At 35.7% G+C, this 13,208-nt stretch overlaps 3 protein-coding genes across 5 annotated transcripts; 1 reads left to right on the top strand and 2 right to left on the bottom strand.

Annotated features, from left to right (window-relative positions):
* Nucleotides 1–43: 43 nt before the first annotated feature.
* Nucleotides 44–2,317, bottom strand: LOC130672053 (uncharacterized). The gene is made up of 3 exons (XM_057476264.1): nt 1,610–2,317; nt 906–1,046; nt 44–575 (listed from the first exon to the last, which is right to left on the bottom strand). Exons 1-3 carry the CDS (start codon nt 2,006–2,008, stop codon nt 279–281), a joined length of 837 nt encoding a protein of 278 aa, XP_057332247.1. The 5' UTR covers nt 2,009–2,317; the 3' UTR covers nt 44–278.
* Nucleotides 2,318–2,659: 342 nt separating this feature from the next.
* On the top strand, nt 2,660–7,395 carry LOC130672047 (nuclear pore complex protein Nup133). 3 transcript variants are annotated; one of them, XM_057476253.1, is made up of 5 exons: nt 2,660–2,771; nt 3,171–3,292; nt 3,494–6,533; nt 6,600–6,822; nt 7,127–7,395. In XM_057476253.1, exons 2-5 carry the CDS (start codon nt 3,195–3,197, stop codon nt 7,273–7,275), a joined length of 3,510 nt encoding a protein of 1,169 aa, XP_057332236.1. In that variant the 5' UTR covers nt 2,660–2,771; nt 3,171–3,194; the 3' UTR covers nt 7,276–7,395. The 3 variants fall into 3 exon arrangements, with proteins under 3 accessions (XP_057332236.1, XP_057332239.1, XP_057332237.1); XM_057476256.1 differs by having other exon boundaries at nt 2,675–2,755; XM_057476254.1 differs by lacking the exon at nt 2,660–2,771 and adding an exon at nt 2,800–2,922.
* Nucleotides 7,389–13,145, bottom strand: LOC130672048 (uncharacterized). Its single transcript, XM_057476257.1, has 7 exons — nt 12,519–13,145; nt 11,450–11,749; nt 11,216–11,383; nt 8,973–9,151; nt 8,496–8,722; nt 7,610–8,430; nt 7,389–7,549 (listed from the first exon to the last, which is right to left on the bottom strand). The coding sequence occupies exons 1-7, from the start codon at nt 13,012–13,014 to the stop codon at nt 7,419–7,421; spliced, it is 2,322 nt and encodes a 773-aa protein (XP_057332240.1). The 5' UTR covers nt 13,015–13,145; the 3' UTR covers nt 7,389–7,418.
* Between the last annotated feature and the right edge of the window lie 63 nt (nt 13,146–13,208).

The raw sequence follows: 13,208 nt of genomic DNA, 5'->3' as shown, positions 1-13,208 counted from the left end.
CATGTGATTGTAAAGAGATAAAATTTTTTAATATTTTTAGTGTACAAATATTTCGGCAGCAATTTAAATCGTTGAATAAAAATATTATTTACATTACGAAGTATAAACTTTTTTTTTAATTTCATCTTCTGTACATTTACAAAAAAGTTTTCAATTTAAAGATCTAATTATCAGACAGTTACTTATTTATATTTTCAATAAAATATGAACTGAGCGATAATTAAATCTCTTAATTAATAAGTTAGATAATTAATGGAATATTATTTAAAAAATGGACGTCATTCAACTTGTAGAGTTGAGCTGCGATGGAGGGTTCCGAGCTGCGCTTCAAACAGGACGTCGTTTATAAGTTTCTCCGCGACTATCCTCTGGTCTAATCGCATGCCGCGTAATTTCGCGGCAACATTTTTTCCGATTGCGTCAAACTCGTCTTCTATTATGGAGGAATTACTTGGCTGCAAGTATTTATTTATGTCAGTGTCACTGTCTTCGTGCTTACGTTTCTTTACCGGCGACTCGGCCCACATGTCGGGAATCGGATCAAAGACTTCTTCCCCGTTCATTTGTGGCTCTTCCTGTTAAATTATTTAAATTGTTCACATCAATTTAATTAAAATAGTATATTACACACCTAGGGAAGTAAAGTAAGAAATGTCTCAGATCACATGTAATTGTTGGCCGAGGCGAAGCCGAGGTCAACAAACATGTGATCTGAGGCTTTCTTATTTACTTCCCGAGGAGTGTATACTATTTTTCTCCTCGACGGAGGCGGGAAGCGGCAACTTCGTTTTGCACAGCGGGACGAAAGTTGACGCTTTCCGCCCGGAGGTGAGAAAAAGTTTTTTTTTTATTAATAATTTCAAAATTGATTACTGTAATTATCGATATTAGAGACAATTGCTTACTTGTTTCGAACATTTTCGATATCCACGTTTAGTTTTTATTATTTCCGGTGTTTTTTCTGATGATAAATCCACATAAGCTATCGCTGGCTTACGTTGATTCGATTTACATTTTATTTTTTCAATTATCATTGGATGTACTCTCTAAAAAAAAAAAACCAGTAATTAATAAATGCAAATATATATCAGCATTAGATATTGTCTTATATATCATTAATTAATTTTTTAAAATGACTATCGGCAGCTTTATTTTGTTTTATTGATCAAAACTTTTTCGCGCCAATTATAATTTAATTAAAAAAAAAATTCAAATTGGAATTAAATAGAATTCAAGTGATGAGAGTAAAGTTGGCGGACATCAGATAATTTTTAAAATTTAAAAATAATAAAATAAAATTTTTTAAACAAGAAAAATAAAAAACGGGCTTGTAGAAAATTCTAAAATCAGTACATGCATTTTTTTTATCGTATCAATTTAATTGTTTAATTTTTTTATATGTAATTCGAAAATTGTCTTATGTCTGGTACATTTACACTCATACTCAAGTGACCAAAGACAATTGATGAGATTAAAAATAAATTGATGTCAACAATTCGTAATTTTTATAGCAAACTCAACATCAATTTAGCGAATGTCTATTGAGTCACTCGGGTTCTGATAAATTATTGATAAATAAGTTGATGATTTATCAATAAACAAAACTAACTTTTATGTGACTCAAGAAATTCCCCGTGGATTTAAGGTTTCCATTTAGTAATTTATGACACTGTTGACAGCGGACTGTGACGTTGGTGTCATCAACCCGGACAACTGAAAAAAATTCACCGTCTAGAATTGCCGGCAACCTGATAGGAGTCAAGGTCATATTTTGGGTCGCGTTATTTTGAATCGTCGCTATTTGTATCGTGTGTCGATTGTCCTGGTCCTGGTGGTCGTCCCGTATCGGGGTCGCTTCATTGTTATCATTATTATCAGGATTGCATCTGGTTTCCTGGTGACTCTGACTGACAACACCAGCAGTTATGTCTCGTTCTTGGACGTCAATCATACAGGAGTCAAATGATTCTAGTTTTGCTTCAAATCTAGGCGCCGAATAATTGTCCATTTTTTAAATTTTAAATTTGAATTAAGAATAAAAAATTATGAATTAAGTTTTAAGTTTTAAATAATTTTATAAAACTTGTAATTAGTATCATTAGTAATTATTACTGTCAATCATTTAATCATTTTTATTTTTTTTTTCATATCAAGATTCAAATTTTTTTGTTTATATTTTTTTAGTTCATAATTAGATGGATCCGAAGATAAGAAAATAAAATCTTATATCTAGATTAGATAAATTTGAAGATTCTTGAGGTTATATATTTATATATATGTGTATATTCAACACTTTCATATAATTTACACAGCACACAAACTCAGAGTTTTTTAAATTATTTTTTTTTTAAATCTTGGAGGTTATTTTTGAAATAATTATTTTTTAAATTATTTTTAAGCAGATGATTCTCGACTTGTTAATTTGATAACAATGAGATAATTATTTTTTTTATTGTTATTGTTATTATTATTTTTTTATGCACTTTGTTATTTTTCTTTGTACTTCAGAATTAAAAAAAAAACTTTAAACTTTGAAAATTTTTTTTGTTAAGTGATAAAATATTATTTTTGTATGATAAGAGATTAAAAATATAATATAATAAATATAAAAAAAATATTTTTGTTTATTTTAATGTTTTTATTGTTGGCTGCATTGTTTGTAAAATTCGATTCTCGATTCAAAAAATATCGAGTTTAAATTATTGTCGATTGTAAATTTTGAAACCGGCTTAAATTTATCAGTTAATAATTTGAGGTTTGAAAAATATAAAGTAAATAATTACTTTTACCCCTTTTACTAATTAATTAGTCATATATTTATTTTCATATTCATAATTTATATAAATTTATGTGAGATTTTTTTTATTATCAACAAAACCAGTGACTGACATTCGATTATTGCGTTTGAAATTTTTGAATTAGGTTAGAATTGGCGGTTGTTTTTTTAATGTTAATTTAAATAAACAATTGGCTGATAATTATTGTAAATTCTCATATTTTTTTACTACTCATATATATTTTTTTATAAACAATTTCTAGAAATTTAATGAAACCCAAAAACTTTCTAGTAAATTTTTTTTTTAGTCTGACATAAAACTCGTATTTGTAATTAAATTAAATTAATTGTAATTACTTATAGATATTGATGATAATTAATATTTTACTTGCAGATTTATTAGTTTAGAGAAATAAAAATGGACCGACATAGTATTGGAAGTTTTATGAGTCGGAGTGTGGCATCACCATCACGTAAAAGATTGTCAATGGCACAGTCATTAAGAAGACAGAGCAGGTAAATTTATTTATTTATTTAAAGTAAAAGACCTAGTGCCCAATCAGGGAACTAGTACTCGATCACTCCATTTATTTATAAATTTATATTTAGTAAATATAGAGATATAAAATACATGAGCGATTGGATACTAGTTCCCCGACCGGTTACTGGGTCTCTTGAATCATAACTGATGATTTAAATTATAAAATGATATTTCAGTGGAGTCAGTATATCCGGACGTTCAAATCAATCTGTCCAAGTACTTTGTCGCAGTGCTGGACATACTGTCGAGTCATTTGGATCATCGTTACCAGTCTTAGTAACCGAAGCCCTGACATTCGTCGACCGCAGCACCGAAGTAAGCGTCCGGGTGTCGCAAAATGGATGGGCTTGGCTGGTTTGCAACCGTCGTCTTCTAGTCTGGCAGTGCAAGACGACAATCCACGACCCGAAGCAGCAGCGTATGGCATTCAAGAGCCAGTGCCGTGAGTTACTACTACCCCAGAGTGATCTAGCACACAAAGCGGACTGTATATCAGTGTGGATACCATCTGGACACCAGGTTCCTTGTTGCATGGCAGTCTCACCCGAAGGAATCGTGAGGTACTGGCCTTCAATCGCTCACGAGGAGTCGTCAATTGAAATATCCGCAGAGCTAGCTGGTCAAGAGGTTGATTGTCTCACTCACATTCCTGGCCACGGGTGCATTCTAGCCACCACGACTTGCACTGTGGCTCTTCTCCAGCCATTATTCACCGCTGGTAGAAACAACATCACCTGTCGTGTGCTGAGAACAAGTCCTGGGTGGTTAGGGGGAATCGGCCGACGCATGTCCTCGTTAATCTTCGGCACCATACCCCAGTCTCCTATGACGGAGACCAAATTATCTAAAGTTCTCTGCACTTACTTTGGAGACCAGGGTTCGCGGGTACTGATCCTCGCTGGCTCTTCTCTCCAGTACTGGTCGTTCCCAGCGAACGATCAAGAGAAAATGGAGTTTGACGAAGATGTCGGGCATGTTGTTACCCAAGCGTTCCAACGCTACACCTGGGACAACGCGGTCTGCAACCCATCTAATGTCCACACCTGGTTGATAGACATGCAGACCAATGACGAAGGCATTGTCCTGCTAGTAGCAGCTCACTGCGAAGACATTTCACCTCAAGTGCAGTTCGCTCTTGGATTATTGCAATTGAATTCAACGACACTGGTGACACCTTTCAAGTGGTTCATGCCGATTAAATTGGGACCAATGCTCTATCAAGACAACATTGACAGTACAATCAACTCGTTCCGGTTTATTTTATCAGGTTGGGAAGCTGTCGTTTATAATTACTGCACGGTACTGGTTGTCAACGTGACCAATGAGAATGAGCAGGACAAAATAGACCTGATACGTCGAGGCGAAGACAAAATACTTGGCGGCGATTTGTGTTCCAATACCCCGATACTGTTCACGCGAAACTTGGGACTCATTACCATCCAGACCTCCGACTTCACGGCCCAGGATTTGAACTCCAGTTACGCTGACATCAGCAACAATGGGACGAGCATGACAAATACTAGCATTGATGGAATCGTCTCGCCTTCCAGCGTCGCGGGTATGGCTGGTGACAATTTGATGGACACGCTGACGATGCAGTACTCGAATGATAAAATACGCGAGATGTATTACACTTCCGATGGCGTCGAGCAGTTGAAAGCCGCGTTTTTGTTCCACTTGAGACAAAACAAAGCCGAGTGCCAGCAAATACTCGCCGAGTTGTTCCCAGTTGAGGAAGAACCGGTGATGGACATCGACGCGAGCTTGGACACACTCGCGCTCAAGGTTGCCAATAAACTTATTGACGACTACCCGGCAAATGACCCGCGGTGGGCAAATCACTTGGACTCGTCGCTGACAATAACTACTGTGATGTCAATGCAGATTCCCCATCAACTAGAGGGCAAACAAAAAGCCTTGAATTTATTCGTTAACTTTTTAAAAGAGTACGGGCTCTGGGAGAGATTTTGCGCGGTGACTTATCGCGGCGTAATCATGGCGACCTCTCACGTCCTTGGAGAGTATGCGGAAAAAATAGTCGCGGCACTCGCGATATTCAATTTGCAAAATCGGTACCCGGAGTTAGTGGACCCGGTCATTGAGCGGACCCTGACTGAAGAAGCCGCGGCCACCGCCTCGAGTGAACTCACGGCCAGAGACATTTTTTACCGGCAAGTCAGCACAATTCACTTGGTCCTGCCCAACCTGGTGAGCAGCGCCGTCGAAGTTTCGCAGTCGGAGAAACCCTCGCAACAAATTTCTCAGTACATACTGCAAGTAAACTCTATTTTACTGGGGGTTCTGCATGAAGTTATAAAATTCCGTCAAGCAAATGCTGACCGTTTTGTCCCAGCGAGAAATTCTAAGGCTGTTACTGAGTACTTACCTTGGACTGCTGCTTCAGCTTCAGCTACTGGAAGTGTCGGTAGCAAACAGGATTTACGTAACTGTCTGTACACTTTGCAGAATTTAACGCTGAAGCATGGAGTCACTGGCACCAATGACACGTCACTGAAGAGCGAATTGTATGACCAGATTGTTGGTTTAATTGACTTAATACTTGACGGTAAGAAGTGTCACTTGGAGAGCATACGGGGTACCGATAAATTTGAAATTCTCTTGAAGCAGTACGAGGTTGAAAGAACGAACTTGATAGCGCCGTTGATCAGGAACGAGCAGTTTGAAAACGCAGCCATGCTGGCGGAAAAGTACTGCGACTTTGCGTCCTTGGTGAGGATTTGCGAGCTGACTGACAACAAAACGCGGCTGGATAATTATGCGGAGAAGTTTGCATCCCAGGACTTTGCGGGATTTTTATTCTCCTGGTATGTGAGAGACGGTAGATCTGGACAACTGGTGGACAGATGCCGGCGGGAGGGAGCCGGTGAGTTGATGGAAAAAATTTCCGAGCACCCGGAACTCAGTTGGGTACAGAACTCGCTGATGGAAGAGTACAGGCTGGCTGCCAATACTCTGCACAAGCTGGCGATGAAAGAAGTTGAGCTGGTGAGGAGAAAAAAGAGCATGCTCTGCTTAAGTAAACTCGCGCTTATTTGCTCGGATGAAATCCAGGAAGAGATCAATGAGAATTGTGAGAAAATTGACAGGGAGTTGGAGCTCATTGCCCATCAAGAAGAATTGCCAGCTGACGTTTTGGAAGCCTACGGTTACGATACTAAAAAATTGAGGGTTTTAACTCCAGTTGAATTGATTACCGTACGTTTATTTTTTTTCTTATTTTAAAAAAAATTTCAAATAAATAAATAAATTTTTTTTTTTTAGCTGTACACGTGTGAGGAAAATTTGCCGGTAACAGACTTTGACTTTAAGAAAGCCTTAGATTTATTGGATTACGTTGATGAGAATGAAGATAAAATGGGACTGAAGTTGAGCATTTGGGCCAGAGCTGCCCAGCGGGACAGATGGGACACAGTTTCAAAAAATCCAGAGCAGCAAATACAGCAAATGTTATTCTTTAAAATTATAAGTCTTATTCATCTACATGGTATGTATTTTTTTTTTTAAATGCAGCCCAAGTCCATTAACTCGGAACTTCCCCTCAATCTTTACCCCCACTACCAGCTACGGTCTCTCCCATGCTATAAATTTGTATCTGTGTATATATTTATATATATCATACATGTGATGCCTGTAGTTTCCTATTTAAAGGAGGTGGCATTCGATAAGTCGGAATTTCCGCTCCTTTGACTGTTCGAGTTAATGGAATTCGACTGTACTTTCAATTTTTAGTTTTTAATTAATTAAATAATTTTAAAATTAATATAAAAAAAATGTATTTATTTTTTCAGGAGATTCGATAAATGATTTCCTTCCACCGCTTGATTTACTGCTGTCAGATTCAAACCTCGGTACACTTGCGGACTCAAGTAACTTCCAGTATCTCATAAGATTAATTTACGAATTTACCGCTCAACATTTTCAATTAAATGCTAATTAATTTTAAGTATATAAATATAAATAATTATTAAAATATGTAAGTAAGTAAGTAAGTAAGTAATTAATTGTAACTTTGTACTTTAGTACAGTATTAAATATAAATTAAAATTTTCGTACAAAATACCCCATCGCATCTTCAGTAAGTCAACTTATTACATAATTAATACTAATTAATAATAATATAAATAAATTATAAGACAGTCCCGAAGCATGAGAACATTGACTACTAAGTCTTAATATATATCTTATATATTCCGGTGTTCGGCATTCGATTTCTAAAAAGAAAATTTAATTAAAATATCAGTTATCAAAAAAAATTAATTATTTTAAATTACCCGCGCATTTTTTAGATGAACTCAGCCCGCGAATTTGATAATAAATCGCCGGACAGTTTATATTTTTGTCTCTACAATCCTGGGTGTCATTTATTATAAATTCCATGTGTCGAGATAATTCGCGACAGTCGAATTTATTTTTGATGACATTCCCCTCCAACTGCGTCCACCAGCAGACTTCAAAGCTTCCGTAGCCAACTGACACCACAGACATGGAAATCCTCTGGGTATTCCGTCTCCACTGAGGGTCCAGCCGGTAGATTATTGACTCCCGCGGTCTTACGTAATCCTCGACCTGATCCCGAGGGCTGCTGTCATTTTTTTTACCGCAACTGCGTCTCAGACTTCGAGGAATCGTTAAAATATAGTTGACAATGTCGTCAACACCCGCGGTGTCAATCAAATAGTCTTCGGGAGTAATCAATAACTCTTTGAAGCCTTGTAAATTTTCTTTGGACACGTAGTAAATAATATTTACATCCGGGTGGTTCTGCTTCAATTTATTCAATGATGATTTTATTTCTCTGCTTGACTGGACGATTGTCCGCGGGGCCAGAAATAAAATCACTTGGCCCAGAGTTCCTATTTGATGACTCGCTGATTTTTTATCCCACATATTTGTCAAATAATCATTGATGCTGTCTACTGTTATCGATATATTTAAACTCGTCGGCCAGCTTATTGACGAGTTTAGCTGGTAAATTATTTCGTATGCCGTCGACGAACTATTCGTTGTATTTAATATCCACTCTCCTGTAGTGCCATCGAGTATCCCGATTTTAGAGCCGTATATTGATACGTTTAAATCTTCTATCAATACTCTAAAAGTAATTGATAATTAATGATTAATTTAATTAATTAATTGATAACTTTAAGAATTGCTTACGATAAAAAATCTTGAGTATATTCCTGAGACCAGGAACCGTCGAACGCAACAAATATTTCGATATTTGGATACTTCTTTTCTTTATGGCAACGCAGTTCAGTAAATAAATTATTATTTACGTAATTAGTAAACTTATTTACTGCATAATTGACCATAATTTCGAGTGCATCGTCAGTCATGTACGATACACTTTTTTTATACGCTAATACTTGCGACACTGCGTATGTCTGTAATTTAAATATTTAAATTACTAGGCAGTAACGCGGGTATAAAACCCTTGCAAAAATTTTGAAAAATAAGGATATTGTGCGAGGATTTGAGACACGAGTGAGGAAACTGAAGCCAAAGGCGAATGCTGCCATCGCGGGAAAATTGAAACCTTTCGATGCAGTTATAAAATTTTTGCAAGTGTTTTAATTAAATTGGGTAATTAATTTTAGGAATAATTAGTAAAGTAATTAAATAAATATATATTACTTGTTCTTTTAACATTTGGCGGGAGCTGTGGTACCAAAAAACTTTTCCACGTTCACATGCTGCGATGTCGGAATCAAAAAATGCGCCTTTTGATGAGTAATAAATATCAAAAATTTGACTGAGACGCAAATTACTGAAATGTGTCATCCATGTTTTCAAACTGTTGGCGATTATAAAACCTTAAAAATTATAAATAATAGTATATTGTACAACTAGTGCGGTAAGTTGTCGATTGCCCACGAGAGCGAAGTTGAGCGCACGAACGAAGTGAGTGCGCTCATTCGCTCGAGTGGGTAATCGACAACACCGCACGAATTGAACACAGTTTTTTTTATCATTAATGCAATATAAGTACTATCTTAGTGCTCGCTGTTTTATTCTCCAAGTAGCTTTTTGCTGATTCAACTGTTGCCGCGACATTTTTGTGGGTTAAACGATAATCTGCATGCGACAAGAAGTAAATTTGAGTGCGACAAGTTTACTTGTCGCACTCAAATTTACTTGTCGCACGCAGATAATCGTTTAACGCACACAAATGTCGTGGAAACAGTTGAATGGGCAAACAGCTATTTGGCGAACAAAAGAGCGTGCGCCAAGATAGCACTTATATTGCATGAATGATAAAAAATATATTATTGCACCTTATCAAGCGCCATCTTATAAATATAGGGTTTATTTAATAAATTTTAATAAAATGATTAAATTTGAATTTTGAAATTTCGCGCCAAGTTGGCGTTACTGCGCGTCGCTGTAATCGTTTAAATTTTTGCTAAAGTGGGGGAGGGAGAATGAGTCGCAGAATCGATTGCTTTGTATCAACTGGCGGTCCAATAGCGGCAGTCAGTATCATCCACAACAGCATTAGTAGTCCAGATCCTTCTTTGTTCGTTACATTTGAATTGAAACCCAGTATTGTAGTGGTGTCGTGTAATTATCCATTAAATTTGTTGCTCGTAGTGATTGTTTAATTAAAATGTGCAGTGATTGTAAAATTTAAATTGTGCAAAGTGTCTGTGGTGTCGTTAAGTGTTAAGTGTCCAGTGCCAGTGTAAAGTGTTGCTGATGGCTGATGCTGATAACTTCCAAGTTCCTGAGCAAAATCATCTGGCATCGTCTGGTGGGAAATAGCAGTTAAGTGACGTTTTTTAGCTGCAATACACTTGGAGCAATTTAATTCAAATCTCCAAGTGTATTAGGATACCCTTCTGCATATTATTTCCCTGCCAAGGTTTGTTCAAACACTCAAGTGTTTTTTTTTTATTTTTTTAAATATTTCTCTATCATATTCTGCCGCCATTTAATTTCTACTGATTTTTAATTTTTCTCCCATTTCTAATAATTTATTTTTCAAATATTTAAATTTACCGCGCGAATAATCAGAATAATTAACAAATTATTAATGCAAAATACAAAATTTAGAGCATATTTTTTAGTCGAATTGATATAATAATTGACACAAACGAATTTTAATAAAATTATTAAATTTCAATTTTGAAATTTCGCGCTGTTGGCGCCACTATGCGTTGCTGTAGTCAACGTTCAAATTTTTGCTAAAGTGGGGGAGGGAGAGTGAGTCGCAAAATCGATTGCTTTGTATCCAACTGGTGGTCCAATAACGGCAGTCAGTTTCATCAGCAATGGCAGTAGTAGTCCAGATCCTTCTTTATATTTGAATTGAAACACAGTATTGAGTGGCGTCGTGTAAAATTGTGCAGTGATTGTAAATTTTATCTTTTATTAATTTAAATTATGCAAAGTATCCGTGGTGTAGTTAAGTGTTCAGTGCTAGTGTAAAGTGTTGCTGATGACATGCTGATACCCTCCAAGTTCCTGAGCAAAATCATCTGGCATCGTCTGGTGGGAAATAGCAGTTAAGTGACGTTTTTTAGCTGGAATACACTTGGAGAAATTTAAATTAAATCTCCAAGTGTATTAGGACACCCTTCTGCATATTATTTCCCCGTCAAGGTTTGTTCAAATACTCAAGTGTTTTTTTTTTAAATATTTTAAATATTTTTCTATCATATTCTGCCGCCATTTAATTTTGACTGATTTTTAATTTTTCTCCCGTTTCTAATAATTTATTTTTCAAATATTTGAATTTACCGCGCAAGTATTAAGAATACTTAATAAGGGTGCGTTCCGATTATTTTAATTAATTAATTAATTAATTAATTCTTTTATTTAAAATTAATAAATTGTCTCGTATCATGCGGATATCGATAGTCAATTAAATAAATTACCATCAACTGCACCAACGATCTCAGCTCTGGTAACATCATAGCTGTCATCTTTATTGAGTAAATAAAATAACATTGGTCTCATTGTGCTGTCCCAAAATCCACTCGACCCTAATGACATCTTGTCCCCTTTTATTGGGCCTTGATAAACCACTAGTTCAGCCAACTCGCCTTGAATTTAAAAAAAAAACAATAAATATTCAAATAAAATAAAATAAATTTGAAATTTGAAATTACCCGCGATTGTCGCCAGCCAAATATTATCAACTCGAGCATTTGAATTCGATAAACTGCTGAACCACATTGATTTATTAAGAGAAATTTCATGTTTTGGTATAACAAAATCTACTTCATCATCATTAAAATCATGTTGATCATTTGGTAATGAGTCATACAATAATTTGACAGCAATATTTTGATGCTGGAGAGCTGCTGCGATTGCTGCTATCAGTGTACCAGGTGCCACTGTACCGAATTCCGTTAAAATAATCCCCTCTTCTAATGGGCATAATTTTTTATTTCTCCCTGATGATTTTGCTGCAATAAATATATAAATATCACTGTTGCATACTGAAAATTTCTCAGTATGAATTTAAATGTTTCTATGGTTAATGAAAGTCCAGGTTGGTCCTCATTGGGGTGTCGATTGACCTCAGGTCAGTCCTGGGTCTCGATCATTTTGTAAATTATTAAATTTTTATCGAGATTTTAAATATTTTCGATGCTGATGTCTGCCTTTATTTTCCATAGGTTCCATGACAACTGATCCCAGACAAATGATTATACAACAATTGATCCCACAAACTAGATTCAACTGGCAACTGGTCCAGCTGACAACTGATCTTCTAATTCATCATTTGTCAAGATTTTCATAACTTTCATAATCATCTTTAAAATTTTTATCTTCATAATTTTCAGTCGAATGTCAATGGAATCAGATGTCGGTGGGATCAATGTGTAGGGATCACTTGTCGTGGTTTAGAATTGTTGGGATCAGTTGACGGTACATCCTTTTGGTTCATGGGATCAGTTGTCATGGAACCAAAAATGTGTGCCGTCAACTGATCCCAACAATTCTAAACCACGACAAGTGATCCCACCGGCATCTGATTCCATTTACATTCGACTGAAAATTATGAAGATAAAAATTTTAAAGATGATTATGAAAGTTATGAAAATCTTGACGAAACTGATGAATTAAAAAATCAGTTGTCAGTTGAATTTAGTCTGTAGAATCAATTGTCGTGTAATCATTTGTCTAGAATCAGTTGTCATGGAACCCACTGAAAGTATATCATAAATTTACCATAAATTTTTTCAGTCGGTCTATCAGTACACAGTTTGCTATCCGGCTGATTGTGATCAGCAACAGTATTAGAAATCGCCCGATGTAAAGTGCATCGTTCAGTCAAACTCAAAGCTTCCCCTGGAAAAATATACGGGTTACCAGGAATAAATTCATTTACTATCTGATTTTTAATTTGCTGGCTCCCCGTGCCGCTGAATGGCAAAATTTCGTATCTCGATTTCACTTCATGGTACTCGATCCCATCGAATTTGAATCTGTGTAACATTGAAGTTACCATCAGCCTCAGGTCGACTGATGTCTGGGTGAAAATTTCCACCTTACGAAATATGTCTATCAAGACATTCAGAGTCATCGGTAAACGCGGTCCACTTAATGTCTTATTTGTGTAGCATTCCTCAAGATATTTTGGAATTTTTCTATCACATTTTACACTCAAAATTATTATTATCACTAACAAAAATATGTAACTTATTGAAATGAATGACTGTTTCATTGTAGGATTTTTTTTTAAAACGTAACTGAAACTACAGGTGTAGAGAAATTTAAAAAAATAGATTTTTCGACACTAGTTGATTCATCTGAATCAACTACGATAAGTTTATGGTGATAAGATAAGTCGCGAGATAAAAAATCTTTTTACAGTTACAATTTTTTTTTACGTTTCCAAACTTTCATTAATTTATGAAG

Source organism: Microplitis mediator, chromosome 7 (genome assembly GCF_029852145.1).
Source record: "Microplitis mediator isolate UGA2020A chromosome 7, iyMicMedi2.1, whole genome shotgun sequence".
Classification (NCBI taxonomy): Eukaryota; Metazoa; Arthropoda; class Insecta; order Hymenoptera; family Braconidae; genus Microplitis; species Microplitis mediator.
Note: the sequence above shows the minus strand (reverse complement) of the source record. Positions and strands in the feature narration are given on the sequence as shown.

Coding starts and splice junctions, on each gene's coding strand:
- LOC130672053 (XM_057476264.1), bottom strand. CDS start 2,008: ATGGACAATTATTCGGCGCCTAGATTTGAAGCAAAACTAGAATCATTT. Junction 1,047..1,609: donor ATTTCTTGAGTCACATAAAA/GTTAGTTTTGTT, acceptor TTTTTTTTTTAG/AGAGTACATCCAATGATAAT. Junction 576..905: donor ATCGAAAATGTTCGAAACAA/GTAAGCAATTGT, acceptor ATAATTTAACAG/GAAGAGCCACAAATGAACGG.
- LOC130672047 (XM_057476253.1), top strand. CDS start 3,195: ATGGACCGACATAGTATTGGAAGTTTTATGAGTCGGAGTGTGGCATCA. Junction 3,293..3,493: donor TCATTAAGAAGACAGAGCAG/GTAAATTTATTT, acceptor ATGATATTTCAG/TGGAGTCAGTATATCCGGAC. Junction 6,534..6,599: donor CTCCAGTTGAATTGATTACC/GTACGTTTATTT, acceptor TTTTTTTTTTAG/CTGTACACGTGTGAGGAAAA.
- LOC130672048 (XM_057476257.1), bottom strand. CDS start 13,014: ATGAAACAGTCATTCATTTCAATAAGTTACATATTTTTGTTAGTGATA. Junction 8,723..8,972: donor GCCAAATGTTAAAAGAACAA/GTAATATATATT, acceptor TTTAAATTACAG/ACATACGCAGTGTCGCAAGT. Junction 7,550..7,609: donor TTCATCTAAAAAATGCGCGG/GTAATTTAAAAT, acceptor TTTTCTTTTTAG/AAATCGAATGCCGAACACCG.